We start from the raw sequence: 19,071 nt of genomic DNA, 5'->3' as shown, positions 1-19,071 counted from the left end.
CGGATGGGATGCACCCGAGGGTACTGAAAGAACTGGCGGACGAGCTGGCCGAGCCGCTTTCCATCATTTATCGGCAGTCCTGGCTATCGGGGGAGGTCCCAGTTGACTGGCGGCTAGCCAATGTGACGCCCATCTATAAGAAGGGCCGGAGGGCAGACCCGGGTAACTATAGGCCTGTCAGTTTGACCTCAGTGCCAGGAAAGCTCATGGAGCAGATTATCTTGAGGGTCATCACGCGGCACTTGCAGGGCGAGCAGGCGATCAGGCCCAGTCAGCATGGGTTTATGAAAGGCAGGTCCTGCTTGACGAACCTGATCTCCTTCTATGACAAAGTGACGCGCTTGGTGGATGAGGGAAGGGCTGTGGATGTGGTTTACCTTGACCTCAGTAAGGCTTTTGACACCGTTCCCCACAACATTCTCCTCAAGAAACTGGCTGCTCGGGGCTTGGACTGGCGTACGCTTCGCTGGGTTAGAAACTGGCTGGATAGCCGGGCCCAGAGAGTTGTGGTGAATGGAGTCAAATCTGGTTGGAGGCTGGTCACAAGTGGTGTCCCCCAGGGCTCGGTACTGGGGCCGGTCCTCTTTAATATCTTTATCGATGATCTGGATGAGGGCGTCCAGTGCACCCTCAGTAAGTTTGCAGATGACACCAAGCTAAGTGCGTGTGTCGATCTGCTCCAGGGCAGGAAGGCTCTGCAGGAGGATCTGGATAGGCTGGAGCGATGGGCTGAGGTCAACTGTATGAAGTTCAACAAGGCCAAGTGCCGGGTCCTGCACCTGGGGCGCAACAACCCCAAGCAGAGCTACAGGCTGGGAGATGAGTGGTTGGAAAGCTGCCTGGCCGAGAAGGACCTGGGAGTATTGGTTGATAGTCGGCTGAATATGAGCCAGCAGTGTGCTCAGGTGGCCAAGAAGGCCAACAGCATCCTGTCCTGTATAAGAAGCAGTGTGGCCAGCAGGTCTAGGGAGGTGATTGTCCCCCTGTACTCGGCTCTGGTGAGGCCGCACCTCGAGTACTGTGTTCAGTTTTGGGCCCCTCGCTACAGGAAGGACATGGACGTGCTCGAGCGAGTCCAGAGAAGGGCGACCAAGCTGGTGAGGGGTCTGGAGAACAAGTCTTACGAGGAGCGGCTGAGGGAGCTGGGCTTGTTCAGCCTGGAGAAGAGGAGGCTCAGGGGCGACCTTATCGCTCTCTACAGTTACCTTAAAGGAAGCTGTAGTGAGGTGGGGGTTGGTCTGTTCTCCCACGTGCCTGGTGACAGGACGAGGGGGAATGGGCGAAAGTTGCGACAGGGGAGTTTTAGGTTGGATGTTAGGAAGTACTTCTTTACCGAAAGGGTTATTAAGCATTGGAACGGGCTGCCCAGGGAGGTGGTGGAGTCGCCATCCCTGGAGGTCTTTAAAAGACGTTCAGATGTAGAGCTTAGTGATATGGTTTAGTGGAGTACTTAGTGTTAGGTCGGAGGTTGGACTCGATGATCTTGAGGTCTCTTCCAACCTAGAAATCTGTGTCTGTCTGTGTCTGTGTCTGTGTCTTTGCCATGAGGAGCTAATGAATGCATCCTGCTATTGTGTATGGGAAATGTTTCTGTCAGCAATCAGCTCCTTGCTCTTGAAAATAGAGGGAGATTTGAGACCCATCCTGCTGTGGTCCAGAATGAAGCCAGGGCTTCTGAGCAATGCAGTGCCAGTGCTCCCACTTGTCTTTGGGTTTTGTTAAGATGTGCTTGGCTGCAACATGGTATTTCTCTGTAACCTGTTGTAGTTGTGTGCGGCAGACATAGCATTATTTCTGCTACACTCCCTCCATGCCTTGTTCTCTCATTCTGCCTACAGCATGCTACTGGAACAACCCAGCCTTCACCCAGCCTTCTCTCAGCCCAGGGTGCACCAGTGTCCCCCCCCTGCACACTGTGCTAGCCATGGCCAGGTCTAGTCTGCAACAGGCTAATACACCTCTCCCATGTCCTACAGCATACCCCATCCTTATCTGCCTCTTGTGCCCCATACTGTTCCACTATATCCTAGGCCCCAAGGATGCTATCATTGGCACCTTTCTGTTGTCACCCACAGTGATACCTCCATCACCTCACTGTATTGCCATCTTCCTCCACCACCCCTTATCCAGGGTGCCTCCCCAGCCATCCAGTGCTGCCTCACAGTTCTGTGAGGGATGTACAGATCCAGCACCGGCTTGGGGCACTCCTGGCCTCTTTTCATGTCTGCCACCCACCTTGCAGGGCAGCCAGCAAGACAGCGCAGCATGGTCCCAAACTGTCAGGGTATGCTGGCAGCACCCTGTTTCAGGGCCAGCCAGAGCTGATTGCTTTCCAGCAGTGCAGAGTTCAAGAAAAATGCACTCTGCTCTGGAATTCCTTACTTCTGGGTACTGTGATATCAAACTGTGTAAATTAAAAAAGTAAATACCCACATTCACAGAGAAAAATCCACCACACGCTTTAAACACAAAGACATCAATGCTAATCCAATAAGTCTGAGTTGAGGCTGGTACAGTGTGCCAAGGAGGTGGCAGTACCTGAGGGAAGTCTCTGGATCATAGACCCTGGCTCTCACAGAGAACTTCAATTTCCCAGGCCAACAAGGGGTGACACACAATTGGACCTACTGTTCACTAACAAGGAAGAACTGCCTGAGGATGTGGTAATCAGTGGTAGCCTTGGCTCAGGCGACCATGAAATAGTCATCTTCAGGATCCTAAAGGGAGTGAGGAAGGAGAGTAGTACAGACCAAGGACTTCAAGCAAGACCTCAGCTTCTACAGGGACGTGTTAGGTGGAAGGGTTCTCATGGGAAGCAGGTCTGAAGACCAAATTTGCTCAGGAAAGCTGGTAAGCCTTTAGGAAATCATCCTCCAAGCACAAGAACAGTCCATCCCAGCACTCAGGAAAACAAGGATACATATCGGGAGACTGCTTTGGCTAAGCAGAAACCTTTGGGCTAAGCTGCAAAAAGGCAGCGTATGGAAGGTAGACACAGAGGCAAGCTACAAAAGAAGAGTTTATAAACATTGCCTGGGCGTATAGGGGTCATATCAAGAAAGCTAAACTTCAGGTGAGACTTGTGAGGAAAATTGAGGGTAGTAAGAATAGCTTCTACCACTATATTGGTAGCAGGAGGCTAAATAAGGACTTACTGCTGAATGGGGTGGGTGATTTAGGGACAGCAGACTGAGACACTCAATGCCTCCTTTATCTTGGTCTTCACCAACAAGCCCTCTCAGGCCCTTCATGCTTATTGAAAGGGTTTGGAGAGCTTCTTGACAGGGTTTAGGATTGAGTCAGTATTTCTTCAGTGACCTTGACTCGTATGAATCCATGGGACCCAACAGGCTGCATCAAAGGGTGCTGACAGAAATGGACTTGCAGAACTGCTCTTTCAAATGTGGTGGAGACCAAGGGAGATCCCTGACAACTGGAGGAAAAGCACCCCAGCTTCAAAAAAAGGCCAAAGGGATTATCTGGAGAGCCTACCCTGTTGTCAGCGTCACTTTGGTCTCTGGAAAAATCACGGAATTAGTCCTCTTGGAGCATGTGTTTGGCCACGCAGGGGAAACTGGGAAGGCAACAGCCAGCAAAGACTGAGCAAGACTAAATCACGACTGAGCAGTCTGTTTGCTTTCTGTGGTTCATGGCCTGGATCTGTTGGTGAAGGGAGAGCAGTGGACGCTGACTGCCTTGGTTTTAACAAGGATTTTGACACCTTCTTCCAAGGAGAAGGTTATGGCTTGGAGAGCTGCACAACCAGGTGGGTAAGAAGTAGGTTTCTGTATGGTTGGGCTCAGAGACTGGTGACTCATGAGCTGTGCTATGCCTGGAGGCAGGGGCCAAGTGGAGCACCACAGCCCTGGAGAATGAGAGCCCACTGGCAGAGGTGGAAATATGAGTTTCCGGCTGGATTTAGGAAAAGGCTTTCCCCATGAGGACTGTCCGGTAGTGGAGCAGGTTGCCCAGAGAGGCTGTGCAGCCTCCTGTGCACTCCTTCCTTGTGTCCACTGGGCTGGGCAAATGCAAGGCATTTGGGAGTGCTCCAGCTACACAGTCCCCAGATGCCTGTTAATCTAATGGGCAGGGGTTTGCAGGACTAGCTGTTTTTTCCTCACATACCTGCATTGCTACAAGAAGGCAGGAGCCTTGTGACAAGCTGAAGACATACAGCATCCTATCACACAGAATCACAGAATCATCTAGGTTGGAAGAGACCTCCAAGATCACCGAGTCCAACCTCTCACCTAACACTAACAAGTCCTCCACTAAACCATATCACTAAGCTCTACATCTAAACATCTTTTAAAGACCTCATGGGATGGTGACTCACCGCACATGCATGACCCACCATGGGGGTCAGCAGTTGTCCCCACTTCTGTTCATAGCCCACAGCAGGAGTCACAGCATGCTGAGGTCCTGTGGGGAACAGCAACAGGCACAGATTCCCAGGAGGAGGTTTTTCCAACAGAATCTGCATCTCCCAGACACATAAACATGCCCACTGCCAACAGCAGTGATTCAGTATATTACATCTCACATAGCCTCTACTCACCAGTGTCACACAGCAGAATATGCACATGTTCCTGTGCTCACTTTCTGTTCCCTTAACCTTGTCTGCAGGCTGTCTCTCCTGCAGTGCATTTTCAGCTTCACTGACCACCTGTACTCGGCCTTCGCCTATCTCTAGCACGTCCTAAACTTCTTTTTTGTATAACACATGGTCTGTCTCGGGTGTTCTCACAGTTCCAGCATTCCCAGGGGCCTGTTTTTCATAGCACTCTTTCCCATCCTGGCATCTTGCAAGGGTAAAGCTTCTTCTTGCTGGCACATGTTGAGAGTTCCAGGTGATAGGTAGCCAAAGAGAGAAAATACTCCCCGGTGAAGAAAATAAGAAAGAAGCAGGAACCACTTTCCCAAGAGCCATGAGAGACCCACTGTGTTTGGCTTGGAACAGGTTTATACTAAGCTAAAGATGCAGCATTGGCTTCCTAGCCTGTATCTGTCACCAGACCCTGCTGGATTAGGCGCTGTCAGACCCAGGCTGCAAGGCTTGTAGAGAGCCACAGCCACCCCTCCGCCAGCAAACAGCATGGGCTGAATGCTCCCTAAGTGAAGGCAAGCCAGGACCCACATGCAACCCAGGCAGTGACCCCACTGATGGCTGCGGTCCCACACGATGCAAACCTAATGAGCAGAGCCAGGTGCTGGTAATGTGGTCCATTGACAGTCCTGGGCAAAGCAAGCAAGAGCCAGTTTCAGCGTCCTTCCAGAGAGTCAGGTCAAGGCCAAATGTAGATAGGGGCAGAGAGAGAGATGGAGTTAAGGCTACAATATACATCTGAGGGGTCTGTCCAGGGATGAGCTGCCTACAGCGTAGGTCTGGGGTCAATCTAGGAGGCAGGACTAGACACAGCGCTGGAGATGAGTACACTAACATAGCTCTGGCCAGGCGTGGGCGCCCAGACCTGAGCTTGAATGGAGCCCCTAGAGCCATGGACAGAAGGTGTGGGCTAGGTTCCCTGGTTGTGGCTGATCAGGGCCATTAAAGCCTATTAGTACCCTTAGGGCTCAGATTCTCCACCATCTACCTCTTTAAGGAGGGTCTTAGTTTGTGTCAGGCAATGTCAGCTCCACATTACTCTGTAGCAGGTATCACTCAGCCAAGACCATGCAGCTCAGGCACAGAGGGCAGTGTTCAGAAGGATCCTATTCCCGTAATTAATTAATTATCCAGTCCTAGTTCATATCTGAATCCTAAAAAGACAGGCTGGCAATTCTAAGGTTATTTGGAAATAGGCAGCATGCTTGTGGGGTCTGTTTGTTTGTTTTGTATGTGTTTGTTTTTTTGTTTTCTATTTCTTTCTTACATCAGATGAGGGAAATAATAGAATATGAGAGAGACTACCCCCAACAACACACTGTGCAGCAGCACAGACCAAAAGCTGGGTTGCAGAGGAAAAGCTGATGGAGGAGAAATTAAGATTTTGCTTCCTACATAAGTGAAGCAAAAGGCAGAAGAGGCAGGAGGAAGCAAGGGAGAGTATGCCTCTTCAATATGGTGGACCAACCCGAAACGCTGACGAGCATCCTAGTGCTACTGAAGGAATTAGACAGCCTGGAGATCCAGCAGGAGACCGGGGGCTGAAGACTGACCTCAGGGCCTCAAACAAACAGTACCTTTAAGGGATTGTGCATTTCACTGCAGACTTTGGAGAGAAAATGTTCAGTATGGGTAGTTGTTCATCAGTTCTGCTGCCGTGTTCCAAAGCAGGATGGGAGAGAGGGGATGAAGGCACTCAAATGCTGACAGCAGCTGAGTGGGCAGCAAGGCCTTACAGACAACCCCAGCAGGACATTTTGTGCATCAGACAGCACCTCAGCATCTACAGGGCTTGTGTGTGACCACAGTAAAAAGGCTGAACGTGTTCTCGTCTGTATGCAGGCCGAACTGTGAATATTAAGTGTTTAGCCAGATACTGTATGCTCAGACCTAGGAATATCACAACAGTCATGTGAATACTGGTATGTAAAAGGCATGTTAGCAGGAGAAATGCGCTAATTGAAAAACACACAAAAATGTGAAATGTTAAAACAAAATAGCTACAGTTTGGCACCATCACCTACAAGGATCACTGAGTGCAAATCCTGGCTTCACACAGGACCACCCAAAAATCAAACTGTATGTCTGAGTATTGTCCTGTTTAACATCGTCATTAATGGTCTGGGGCAGAGTGTAACCTCAGCAAGTCTGCAGATGGCACAAAACTGAGAGGAGTGGCGGATGCACCAGGGGGTTGTGCTGCCCTCCAGAGGGACCCGGACTGGCTGGAGAAATGGGATGACAGAAACGTCATGGAGTTCATCAAGAAGTGCAAAGTCCTGCCCCTGGGGAGGAACAAGTCCAGGCACCAGGACATGCTTGCAGCCCCCCAGGTAGAATGCTGCCTGACAGAAATGGACCTGGGGGGCCTGGTGGACATAAAGATGCTGAAGGGACTGCACCTTCTCTGATATGAGGAGAGGTTGAGAGAGCCGGCACTGTTCAGCCCGGAGAAGAGAAAGCTCGGGAACCTCATCAGTGTCTGTAAATACCTGAAGGGAACACTATCTCTTCTTAGCATATAGGGTTGTAGCTGCACATTCTGTAGTCTTGGACAGAAACATAGCATGCACTTTGGCTCTACACATTGTGCCTAGTGTAACCATGGTGATCCTGCAAGCTTGTGCAGGTGTTCTCTACAGGTGAAGTGACCCCACAGCTTTGTCCACGTCTCGTATCTTCAGGCCGACCCTCTGAGCACATGCAGGTGTCTTTTATGCACGTGGGGACACGCAAGTGTCTTGGACAAAAGCGCAGTGATCCTGTAAGCTTATGCAGGGACCTCATGTTGGTGTTGTGATCCTGCAGGTTAGTGTATTTCCCATACTCACACAGTGCCCCTGCAAGTTCATGCAGGTGTCTTGTTCCCAGCTGCAGCCTTCTCCTCTCCTTTCTCCTCCCACATAAACTCCTCCTGGGAAGAGCCAGTCTTGGCTCTGCAGGATATTTGAAGTCGAAGGCAGGGCTGCTGCAGAGGATCCACTCACGCTCAGAGCTCTGACTCCTGCAGACACACATTCAAGCAGCAGGCCTTGCACAACCCCAAGTGGAGGGTTTCCTGGGCTCTCCCATAGACAGGCTGACCCCATTTTCCTCTTGTTTCTCAGGCAAAAGTCAGGAGCCTCCTAAGTAAGTTACAGTAAATCCAGCTGTTCCAAGATTTTGGGTGGGCACTAAATAGAGAGCCTGGGGCTGCTCTGGATTAGCTTTTAGCAAAGTTCCTAGAAAAACGTCCAGACCTGGTTTAAAAATTTCCAGGAGTGGTGAATTTGCCACAGGCCTTGCTGAGCCATTTTGGTGCTTAATTAACCTCACAGATAAAAATGTGCAGTGTGTCCCAGATTGCCTGTGCTCTGCAGTCTGCAGCCATGGATCCCAGCTGTGCATGCCTGATGGACTGTGGTGTCTGCCATACCTAGTGGCTGATCAAACCCTGCACTGCCACTTGGAGAAGTGCCCAGGCTGCAGCAGCCCCTGCCAGAGACAGCGTTGTGCTGGCCTTCAGGGGCTGTCAGGCCCCACAAGCATGGGCTAGCTACAGGCAAGCAGCCAGCCCCATCCCACAGGAGGCAGGCAGAGGGCATCAGCGGTCTGCAGGCAGGAGGGCTTGGGCTGGGGTCACTGGGTACAGTCCTGTGCCCTCTCCATACAGTGGCAGAGACACCATGTGAATTGTACAGCAGCCCCACACTGAGCTAACATGCTTAGCTGCTCCTTTGGCTGTTTTGCTGTTCCTGTGGCTTTTCTCTAGACTCTGGTTTAGCACCACAACTCCAAGTGAGACAAGGACCAGACACAAGTCTCCAGAGCTGGTATAGCAGTGACACAACCTCTCTTGGACACTATGTGGGCTTGTGCACGAAGTGTTTGTGCTAGACCTCTTCCCTGCTTCTTGAGAAGCCATTAAAACAGGACAGGGAGGTGGAGTGATAGATACACATGAATGGGGAACTTCTCTTAGGATCCCTTGCATTGGATCTACAGCTAGGTTTGCCTCTGTTGCCAAACTCTGGCTCCATCAGGCATTCCTACAGGGAGATGGCTCTGGGTACTGGGGAGCAGGCAGGGAGATGGTACTGTATTGTACGATAGTGACAGGTCATCTGTTCCTCCCGTTCCCAAAACCCCACCCAGCTCCTGTGGCAGAAAGCTGGAGTTCCTGATAACTTCCCCTGTAGGTGTCTGTCTTACGACAGGTCAGATTTATACTCTCATATGAACAACTCCAACTGCTACCTGTCTTTATCATTTATCTCTGTATTAACACCCTCCTGTTGCTCCCTGACAGCCTCAGCTTGATATCTGGGGCTCTAGATGGATTCTGATCTAAATGATGCAGGTTTATAGTCATCACGTCCAGACTTGAGGCCCTCATGCTGCACTTCACCTGTGGCCCTGCCAACCAGATACTCAGCCTGTGCTGCACACAGTGACCACTTCCACTCAGTGTCCCCATCCCAGCCTACTTCATGAGCCCTCTGCAGCCAGCCATGCCCTGCTCTGAACCCCTGAGCCAAAGCTTCCTCAGGCCAGGAGCTCCTGGCATGTCCAAGATGCTGTTGCTGCTGCAGGAGCAAGGAGGACACAGCAAAGGGAGCTGAGGCAAGATGGATGGAGGAGGTTGAACAGAGGTGGTGGCAGGTGGGGCCAGTTCCCCAACGTAGCCAGGCTGCTGTCATGGCACCTGTGTCTCTGAGTGCTCTGCATCTGGAGCAGGGAGGGAGATCTTGTTCCATGGCACTTCTTCCAGCAGCTGCTGTATGGCTGGGGAGCAAATCCCCTCTGAAGGGAGCACTGTGCTTGTTGTCAATGTGCACTCAGCTTCTCTTCCTCGGCATCCCCTTGCAAAGGGCCCACAGGCCTTGGGGAAGGAGGGCTGTCGGGGGAATGTCGCAGGTGCTGCCTCCCCTCCCTGGGGGGGGCTGTGGATGCCAGGCAGGAGAACCAGCAAGGGGCTCCCTCAGGTGCTGCCTCCCCTTCCTGGGGTGAGAGCATAACGAGGTCCTACCTCTTCCCACTTTATTCCTTCTTCCCTAGCCCAGCAGTCTCTGTGCTCACTCTGGTTGTTCATCTGTCTCTGAGGGTCTGGTGGTGGCTCAGGTTGGGGGCCCTGCCCGTAGGAAGGAGCTGTTTGCAGCCCCCAGCTGGGCCCTTTCCTTGGCGCGCATGCAACGTTCCTGTGCTTCTCGCTCACGGGAGCCGAGGCCCCAGCGCTGCTGCTGGGAGGAGCTGTGGCTGACGAGGCCTGAACTCCACTTCACCCGGGCCTGGCCCAGCTGCCTCCCTCCTGGCTCCGTCCTCCAGCTTTGTTCTCCACACTGAGCTCCCAGCTGGTGAAAGAGCCGTGGGCAGTGATGCTGCGGTCAGGGGGAAGAAGCTGTTTTCTACTGAGCTGAGCTGCAAAGAGCCAGAGGTGGAGCAGGACCTTGCAGACAGCGAGCAGTTTTAATCTTCCTGCTGTGTCTGTAGATGCTAATGCAAATCCTGTGCCCCAGGGTCTGGTAGGTCCGGCTGTCAGAGGGCAATGCCACCCCCAGGCATTTTGCTCAAAGCCCAGGGCTGCCAGGCACAGAGCTCTGAGAGTGAGGCAGAGCCTGGGACATGGGTAAGGAGGGTCTGGTTTGTTTCCCAGCTTAAGTGTCCTTGCAGAAGAGAAAGAGCAGAGGGCCAAGGCCAGCTGCTGCAAGAGCGTGGGTTGTCTCTGGCTGGCCGATCAAGCTGGGTGCAGTGGGGATGCTTGTCTGCTAGATCTTTGGCATCTCTGCACCTTTCTGCACCCCCCCCACCCTCCCTGTACAGCCTTTTTCTTTGCTAGGGGAATTCTGTAGACCTGGGTAGTGGATGTTGCCCCAGGGTTGCAAGAAGGGAGGTTTCACCTGGAACAAGCCACCTCTGGCATGTAGGCACCCATGGCAGCACTGTAGACAGCAAGCATGGTGCAGCTCTTGCAAGTCTGCAAGACTGTGCTCCCCAGCCCTGTGTTCCCTCCTGGAATGTGCCAGTGTAGGCTGACCCTGGGGTGCCTGCTGCTGCCTGCCACTGCATAGGGCACCACCTGAATCCGTGTGACCCTGCAGGACCTGTCCTCCTGCAGAGAATGCTGCAGAGGGAGTCATCTTGTCTGGGACAAGGATGTCAGGACTGAGGCATTAACAGTCAGTCTGCTTTGCTGTGGCCAGCTTTGGGGGCTGTGCAGTAATTGTGGGCTGTGGAGTAGGGGGCAGTACTGGCTTATAAAGGTGGTGGGCTGGGTCTGTCTGCTTAGGCTGGTGGTCTCAATAGTGCTGCCCTGCTTAAGTAGTGCCTTCTCCTATCCAGGTGACAGCCACCGATGCTGACAGCGGCCTCTTCGGCTCCCTTTCCTACTCCGTTGGTTCTGGCATTGGCAGTGTGGTCCCCACGCAGTTCAGCATCGACAAGAACACGGGGCAACTGTGTACAGTGCAGCCTCTGGACCGTGATGAGGGCACGTCTGCCTATGATTTCACCATCACTGCTGTTGATGGGGTGAGTGCTGCAGATGCCAATGGGGATGCAATGCTGCTGTCTCAGCACTGTGCAGGGGATACAGTTGTCCTTGCCCCTGCTCCTTGCCCCATCTCTGATCTGTTTTTTTTCCACAGGGTGGCTTGAACTCGATGGTGTATGTGAAGGTTTTCCTGGAGGACATAAACGACAATCGGCCAGTGTTCTACCCGCTAGAGTATGCTGCCAGCATTAGCACACAGAGCATGCCGGGTACAGCTGTGCTGCGTGTTACTGCCCATGACAAGGATGAAGGTCTGCATGGGAAAGTGACCTACCGCATTGTCTTGGGGAACTCACCCCCTCTCTTCTCTCTCAACAAGGACACAGGTGAGAGAGCTCAGGGCCAGCCAGAGGAAGCATCAGCCAGAGCAGTGGGATACAATTATACAAGCAATAATAAGCAATTATACAAGCAATAATAATAATACAATACAATACAATACAAAAAAAATAATAAAATACAAAAATAATACAATACAAGCAGTGCCACCAGAATATGTCTGTTCCTCTCCTGGACATTTCTTCCTTGTCCCAGTGTCTTGATCTCCCAGCTGCCCATTCTGAGACTCAATCTCTGACTCCTTGATTCTGCTCCCTGCTCTCTTCCTTATTTGTCCCCTCTTTCTTCCTCACTTTCATTGTCATCCCTAACTCTGGTCGCACACTGGAACAGGCTCCCCAGTGAAGTAGTTACTTCACCAAGCCTGTCTGAATTTAAGAAGCGATTGGACTGTGCACTTAGTCACATGGTCTAATATTTTGGGTAGACCTGTGCAGTGCCAGGAGTTGGACTTGATGATCCTTATGGGTCCCTTCCAACTCGGTATATTCTATGATTCTGTGATTCTATGAACTCACTGCACCTTTCCTCCTGCACACTGCTTGTTTTGTCTCATCAGGCTGTATCCTGCTTAGTTTCTTGTCCCTGCCCAGTTGCCTCCTCTCCCCTGCTCAATTTACTCTCTTCCCTTATAACTCTATGTGCCACGAAGTCCAACCTTTCTCATTGCCTGTCTTGTCTCTTGCCTTCTTTGGCCACCAAAGTCAGAGCAGTTTCTGCTGGGGAGGTGTGTGCATAGGTGTGTGGTGCCAGGAGCCCTCAGTGGGACAGGGTGGTGTCCTGTGCTTAGCAGAGGCATCAGGGTCTGCCCACAGTGGTCCCCAGGTTGCCAAAAGTTGGCTGGGATGAGAACAGGCCTACTGGCCATCCTAATGCAGGGCCACCTCCTTTGTAGGATTTGTCCTGGAAGGTTCTGCAGTTCTGCATTTCCTCCAGGAGCCTACTCACAGCCCAGATCCCACCTGCCACTGCTGCGCCCTGACCATCGCCCTGTGCCCCACATCAGAAGTCCTGTTCCCTCCTTCCCCTCTCCCAAATTCTGTTCTCTGTCTTGCTTCTCACAGCCTTCATTGCTGCTTAGCTCAGGACTAGACTTGAGGCTGAGAACGGAGAATCTGGGGAGCCTTTCTCAGCAGGGTTCCTATTCTTTACTCCAATTCTTCTATGGCAAGTTGCCCTGTGACACACATTGTTTGCTACCCTTTTAGGTCTTTCATTTCCTGATCAGTCTGATCTAGTTGGTGGCATCCCTGCCCATGGCACGGGGGTTGGAACTATATGATCTTTAAGGTCCCTTCCAACCCAAGCGCCATTCTATGATTCTACGATTTCAAGCTTATAGTTTGTCCTGTTGCTCTGGTGCCACGTGATGTAGGGGTGCAGGCTTAGTACCCTCTGAACGTCTTTCTTCCCTAGGTGTCATTTCCCTCTCATGGTCCCTGAGTGGTAAAGCCAACACCCTGGTGCAGCTGGTGATTTCTGCACAAGATGGAGGGGGCCTACAGGCACAGCCAAACGCCCGAGTGAACATCAGCATCGTAGAGGGCACAGTCTCGCCCCCCATCTTTGAGCAAGCCCAGTACTTCTTCACAGTGCCCGAGGACATGTTGCAGGGCACCAACGTGGGGGCTGTCCATGCCCAGAATCCTCCAGGTATGGGCCTGGCCCTTTTATATGCAGTCACTTTCTGCTGTTCCTGCATTGTTTTGAAAGTCTGGTATCACACTTCCTCAGAAAGCAACCCCATTCTGGGAGCTCCATGCATGCTCAAAGGCATGCACATCTGAATGTGCACCCCAGGACTGTCACTCTGTTCCAATACTTGCTCTCACACATGCTTACATGTGTGTACACACACTTGTGCCCATGCACACAAGCATGCAGAGTGCTGCTCTGTATCTCCAGACCAGAGTCTGCCCTAGACAGCAATGTCCAACCCTGATGCTGTCTGTAGCAGGCTGAGGAGGAGGGCCAGGTACACAAATCATTCCTCCTGTCTTCATTTCCCTATCTGCAGGTCATGCCGATGACATCTTTTATTCCATCTCCTCGGGGGATCCTCATGGCTATTTTTCCATTGACTCTGGCTCTGGGCAGCTCCGCACCAGCCTGCCTCTTGATCATGAGTCTCAGGCAGTCCTCATTCTGGATGTCCAGGCCCGAAGTGGTTCACCCCCTGCATATAGCAACACCCGTGTGAAAATCTCTGTGTCAGATGTGAATGACAATGCACCAGTGTTCCCAGCCACCTCTGACTCCATTCTGCTGCCAGAGGCCACAGAGCCTGGGACTACAGTGTACACTTTGCAGGCTGAGGACCGCGACAGCGGTGCCAATGGTCAGGTGAATTTTGAGCTGGTGTCAGGAGGTGATGGCACCTTCAGTGTTGAGCGCTCATCAGGGGCAGTGCGACTGGTCGGAGCACTGCAGTATGAAGCCAGCGCAGCATACAGGCTGGCCATTGTGGCCCGAGACAGTGGAGTTCCCCAGCTCAGCTCCACCTTCACACTCCTGGTGCATGTGCAAGCTGAGCATGACAATGGGCCCATCTTTGACACACTCACCTATCGTGTGGAGGTGCGGGAAGGTGTGCCTGTCTCCACTCGCTTCCTGCAGGTGCGGGCCCTGGCACGCGATGCAGAAGCCATGACCCTTACCTACCACTTGCGTGCAGATGGGGATGCTGCCAGCTTTGGCATCATGCCTGAGAGCGGTTGGCTATATGTCAAAAGTGCCCTGGACCGGGAGACACGGGACCTGTATGTGCTCACAGTGCTGGCATCGGCAGGAGGCAGTGCCACAGGGGGGGAAGCCCGGAAAACAGGCACCAGCACTGTACGAATCAGCATCACTGATGAGAACGACAACAGCCCTCGGCTGAGTGAGGAGCGTTACTTCTTCACTGTTCCTGAGAATCAAGCTCCTGGTAGCAGTGTGGGAAGGGTGATGGCAAGTGACCGGGATGCTGGACAGAATAGCCGTCTCACCTACCGTCTGCTCCAGCATGAGCCCAACTTCCTTATCCACACACAGACAGGTGAGAGTCCCCCTGGCTTCTTAGGCTGGGACTGGCTGGGGAAAATACCCAGGGCAGGTCAAAAGTGATGCAGGCCAGGCCAGTATCACAACAAATTAATCATCTTCCTACCCCTGCAGTGCTGGGCTCCCCAGCAACACACCTGAGCACAGGCCCTTCTCTAAAGAGGATTTCTCCCTCACAGGGGAGCTCAGCACCAAGCACAGCCTGGACCGGGAGCAGCAGTCCAGCTACCAACTGTTGGTGATTGTGCAGGACGGGGGAGCACCACCCCGCAGTGCCACAGGAACCATCTATGTCACTGTCCTGGATGAAAATGACAACACTCCTGCTTTCCTTCATGTGGCCAGTGGTCAGGAACTGCCTGTGCAGGTAGGTGCAGCAGGCTGAGGTCCTAGTGGGGCAGCAGCGTGGTAGCCTCTGAGCCTGGGGGCAGGTAGGGGAAGGGCACACAGCGGAGTCTCAGAGTGGGAGAGAAACAGTCACAGGTTGCACCCATGCAGCAGCCAGGGCAGCCTGGCAAATCTGAGGGAGATGTGGTAAGATGGGCATGCCCTTAGGAAATAGAGGTCTCCTTGTACACAGAGTGGGGACTGCAAAGGGCTCTGGTGCCAATAGGACTGAGCAGCAGGCAGAAGCTCTTGGCTCACAGCTGCCTGCAAGGAGGAAAGGTGAAGGGGAGCCCCAAACCTGAGCCAGCAGAGCCAGGAGTAAAACACTCACAAGCATTTATCTTCTGGGTCTCAGGACTTTCAGCATAGCCACTGAGGTTTCTGGGAGGTCAAGAAAGCACTGCCCAGGTTGTTGAGAATCTTTGATGGGCTCCAACCCAACTTTCCCTCTCAGTATGGCCTGGTGGCTGTGGTCACCCATGCTCCCAGTGTGGTATGGACTGAGCTATGTCTGTGCTGCTGAAGAAAAGTGGTAAGGACCAGACCTCATCTCCCAGCCCTGCTCTGCTGTGGCCCCTCTGGAGCAGCTTATGTGGCCAGGACACCAGCAGTGATGGAGGGCAGGGTGGGCGATGTAGACCCTGTCCTCATCTCTGTATGGAGTGGGGAGCACCTGCAACTGAAAGGATGCGCTTGCATGCATCCTTACAGCATTTCAGGCAGCCTGCTCAAAGCTACTTGTGTCCCACTGGGTTTTAAACATCCCGGTGATGGGAGCCTTTCCCGTGTTGCAGGTTCTGCCTGGGCCAGGCTGTGCTGGCTGGCCGCTGCTGCAGCTGGGAGGCCATTGGCATGGCCTGGGGTGCCACAGCTCTGGTCAGGCCTGCCCTGATGGTTACTGCTTCCCTTCCTGCTCCATCCACAGCTCCCCTTGCCCAGACTTTCTCGTGCCTGTCCAGCTGACACTCTGCATGCAGAACTGTCTGGCAAGGTGTGGACTGTATGGTGGCATCTCTCAGGGCTTGGTGGAGGCAGAGGAAGGCAAAGTTAGTCTCATGCTCTCTCTGAGCACTGGCCTTTGGGTCACTCCTGCAGGCCAGGGTCAGCTGGCCATTACACTGCTGGGTGTAATAGAACAGGCTCTGCAGAATGGCATTGCTAGCACTCTCTGTCTGCAGTCTGCTGAATGTCCTTGCTCACGTGTGTGGACACCTGCAGCACAAGTGTGCTGCAGTGGATTCTAGCGTCTGGGCCATGAAACAGTGGGAGTGTTCTGCTGGAGCTCAGGTCTCTTCTCTTGCAAAGGTACCACAAAAGCATGTGCATCCTTGAGGAGACACAGCAAGGCTGAGGTGTATTTGGAGTCCTGAGGGCAGGTAAATGCAATGAGAGAAAAGAAGGTGGGAGATGGCATTCATTGTTGCTAACTAGAAAGTGCTAATATACATGGCAAAAAGCAATATGAATTTCACTTACATAGTGAAGGGCTCTGAAATAGCAACTGAAGTCTAGGGAGAATCTCAGGGCATCACTGTAAATGCTTTGTGAAAATTTCGTCTCAGGACTCAGCAGCAGTCAAAAAGGTGAATCAAATGCTGTGTTTTATTAGAAAAGGAACAGAGACTGAGAGAAAAACTCATCTCAAATTCTGTGTACACTCTGTTGTGCCTTCACAGACTCACTGAATCACAGAAAGTTAGGGATTGGAAGGGACCTTGAAAGATCATCTAGTCCAATCCCCCTGCCGGAGCAGGAACACCTAAATCATGTCACACAGGAACATGTCCAGGCGGGTTTTGAATGTTTCCAGAGAAGAAGACTCCACAAGCCCCCTGGGCAGCCTGTTCCAGTGTTCTGTCACCCTCACCGTGAAAAAGTTTTGTCTCATATTTAAGCGGAACCTCCTATGTTCCAGCTTACATCCATTGCCCCTTGTCCTATCATTGGGTGTCACCAAGAAAAGCCTGGCTCCATCCTCCTGACACTCGCCCTTTACATATTTATACATATATATATATATGTGTGTATATGTATATGTTTACATATACATATTTATACATATCAACGCAAATAAGGTCACTCCTGTGTCCTCTTCTCCAAGCTAAAGAGACCCAGCCCCCCAGCCTTTCCTCATAAGGAAGATGCTCCACTCCCTTAATCATCCTTGTGGCTCTGCGCTGGACTCTCTCAAGCAGTTGTTATATTCATTCCACTGAATAAGCAATAGTGCTATAAAAGGCTCAGAAAAGAGTGTTAATGTGATCTCTAGTAGATAATGCCTTCCATGCAGAGAGAAAATACTTGAACATTCTTTGGCATGATAGATACTTCAGGAATACGACAGAGGTGTGCATTGAGTGGCACAGAGGGAGTCATGGGGAAATTAGAGGTTGCACTTTTCACAATACAAGAACTAGGCAGCTTCATAGGAAATGACCGGGCAGCAGGTTTAAAATAAACAAAGGCAGTACTTTTTCATGCAGAACATAATTAAAATGTGAAGTCATTGCCAAAAGTTGCATGGGTTCAAAGTTAGATGAATTCATGGAAAGAAAAAAATCCATCAAAGGCTGTTGAACAAAAGTACGATCTGTGGCTCAGGAAGTGACTTAGCCACAGACTGCTGGAAGCTGGGAAGGTTTCACAGGAGAATTATTCCATACGTACCCTACTTCTTTCATCTTCTCTATCCACTGCCAGCCACTGTTTGAGTTGTGCCTCTAGTTGAGACAGTTCTCTTTGGACCGGGTTGGTATTTGCAGCAGCCTTCTTGGAGGGTGGACATCTGACCTGGAGAAGCCTGCCTGGTGGTAATTTTACTAAGGTGGAGGTTTTTGCAGAGGCAGGACCACTTCTATTGCTATTTATTTCTCTGTTTGTGCACCTGAAATGACATTTGTAATGGAGCCTGTGTGGCTGCTGATTTTTTAACTCACCCACTGAGTCACTGCTTTCCTCAAGTGGGGTTTGATTTCTGGTGGACGGGCAGTGTGACCATGTGCATGAAGTTGGAACCCCTTGTATCTTGGTTGCAGGTGATTATGAACAGCATGGGGGCAAGCCCTGTCCCAGCCTGCTACAGAGAAGGGCTTGGAAGGGGCCTCCTAAGCATGGCCCTGCTCAGAGGTGTCCACATAGATAGTCCTTTTCATAAACAGCTGAGCTATATTTAGAAGGTCCTCTGCCTCCATCACTGCTGTAAAATGCTGTTCCAGATTCCTTGATCTGGTAGTTAGAAACCGTCTCTTAATTTCCAGCCTAAACTAATTTCTGACCACTTTATACTCATTTGTTCTTGTGCCAATATTGTGTTTTTGCTTAAATAGCTCCTCTCTCTCCTTGGAATTTCCCTCCCCTTTCCTCAGTGTTTACAGAGTGCAGTCACATCACTCTTTGGCCCGGCTAAACAAGTCCAGCTCCTCTGGTTGTTGTCCCTCTCCGCCCCCGCTCCCCCTCTGTGAGCGCCACCAGCGTGGTGCCAGCAGCTTGTGCAACAACATTAACACTTGCCTCCACTCAATAGCTTGCAGACTCTTTCCTTGGACTCTTTCTTGGATTGTGTTTGTCCTGTGTATGCATGCATTGAAGCGGTACCACACAAAGATCAGAGAGCACAGCTGGGTCTGTGAGGGCGATTTGTGCTGTAGGATGTGAATTTGGTCTGTGACAGCATCGTACTGGTGAGAAAGGGATCACAGAATCTGTGCCAAGTGGGGTGCCTGCTCTACTGGTGAGGTGTTGATGGGTGCAAATAGTCAGCGCTGGAGGAGAGACGGGTCTGCCAGCAGGTGTGGGTTGTTTGCTGAGGGTACCCCTAACACTGATGGATGGTGAGGGGCAGTAATGGGGATGTGTCTACTTCCATAACTATCCACGGAAGGAGTGAATAGTTATCCATTAGGATAGTTATCCACTAAAGGAGCCGGCGCTCTTAGTCATATGGTCTGAATTTTTGGGGGTTAGACCTGCGTGGTGCCAGGAGTTGGAGTCAATGATCCTTATAGGTCCCTTCCAACTCGGGATATTCCATGATTCTATGATTCTAGGAGTTTCCATGCAATGCTGTTATGTGTGGCCTCTGTCAGGAAGCATAGAGTGTAGTGTTAGCTGAAGATGTGCATAATTCATGCCTTAAAGGTACTGTGATGCGCTGGCACAGAATGGTAGT

General features: G+C 51.7%; 1 protein-coding gene across 1 annotated transcript in view; it reads left to right on the top strand.

Moving 5' to 3' along the window:
• Positions 1 to 19,071, top strand: part of DCHS1 (dachsous cadherin-related 1) — a 59,046-nt gene that overhangs the window by 17,839 nt on the left and 22,136 nt on the right. Inside the window, exons 3-7 of the mRNA XM_035569490.2 lie at positions 10,925 to 11,113; positions 11,230 to 11,461; positions 12,891 to 13,127; positions 13,492 to 14,511; positions 14,696 to 14,883. Of these exons, the coding sequence (XP_035425383.1) occupies positions 10,925 to 11,113; positions 11,230 to 11,461; positions 12,891 to 13,127; positions 13,492 to 14,511; positions 14,696 to 14,883 (1,866 nt within the window). The remainder of the gene's footprint in view (positions 1 to 10,924; positions 11,114 to 11,229; positions 11,462 to 12,890; positions 13,128 to 13,491; positions 14,512 to 14,695; positions 14,884 to 19,071) is intronic.

Source organism: Cygnus atratus, chromosome 1 (genome assembly GCF_013377495.2).
Source record: "Cygnus atratus isolate AKBS03 ecotype Queensland, Australia chromosome 1, CAtr_DNAZoo_HiC_assembly, whole genome shotgun sequence".
NCBI lineage: Eukaryota > Metazoa > Chordata > Aves > Anseriformes > Anatidae > Cygnus > Cygnus atratus.
Note: the sequence above shows the minus strand (reverse complement) of the source record. Positions and strands in the feature narration are given on the sequence as shown.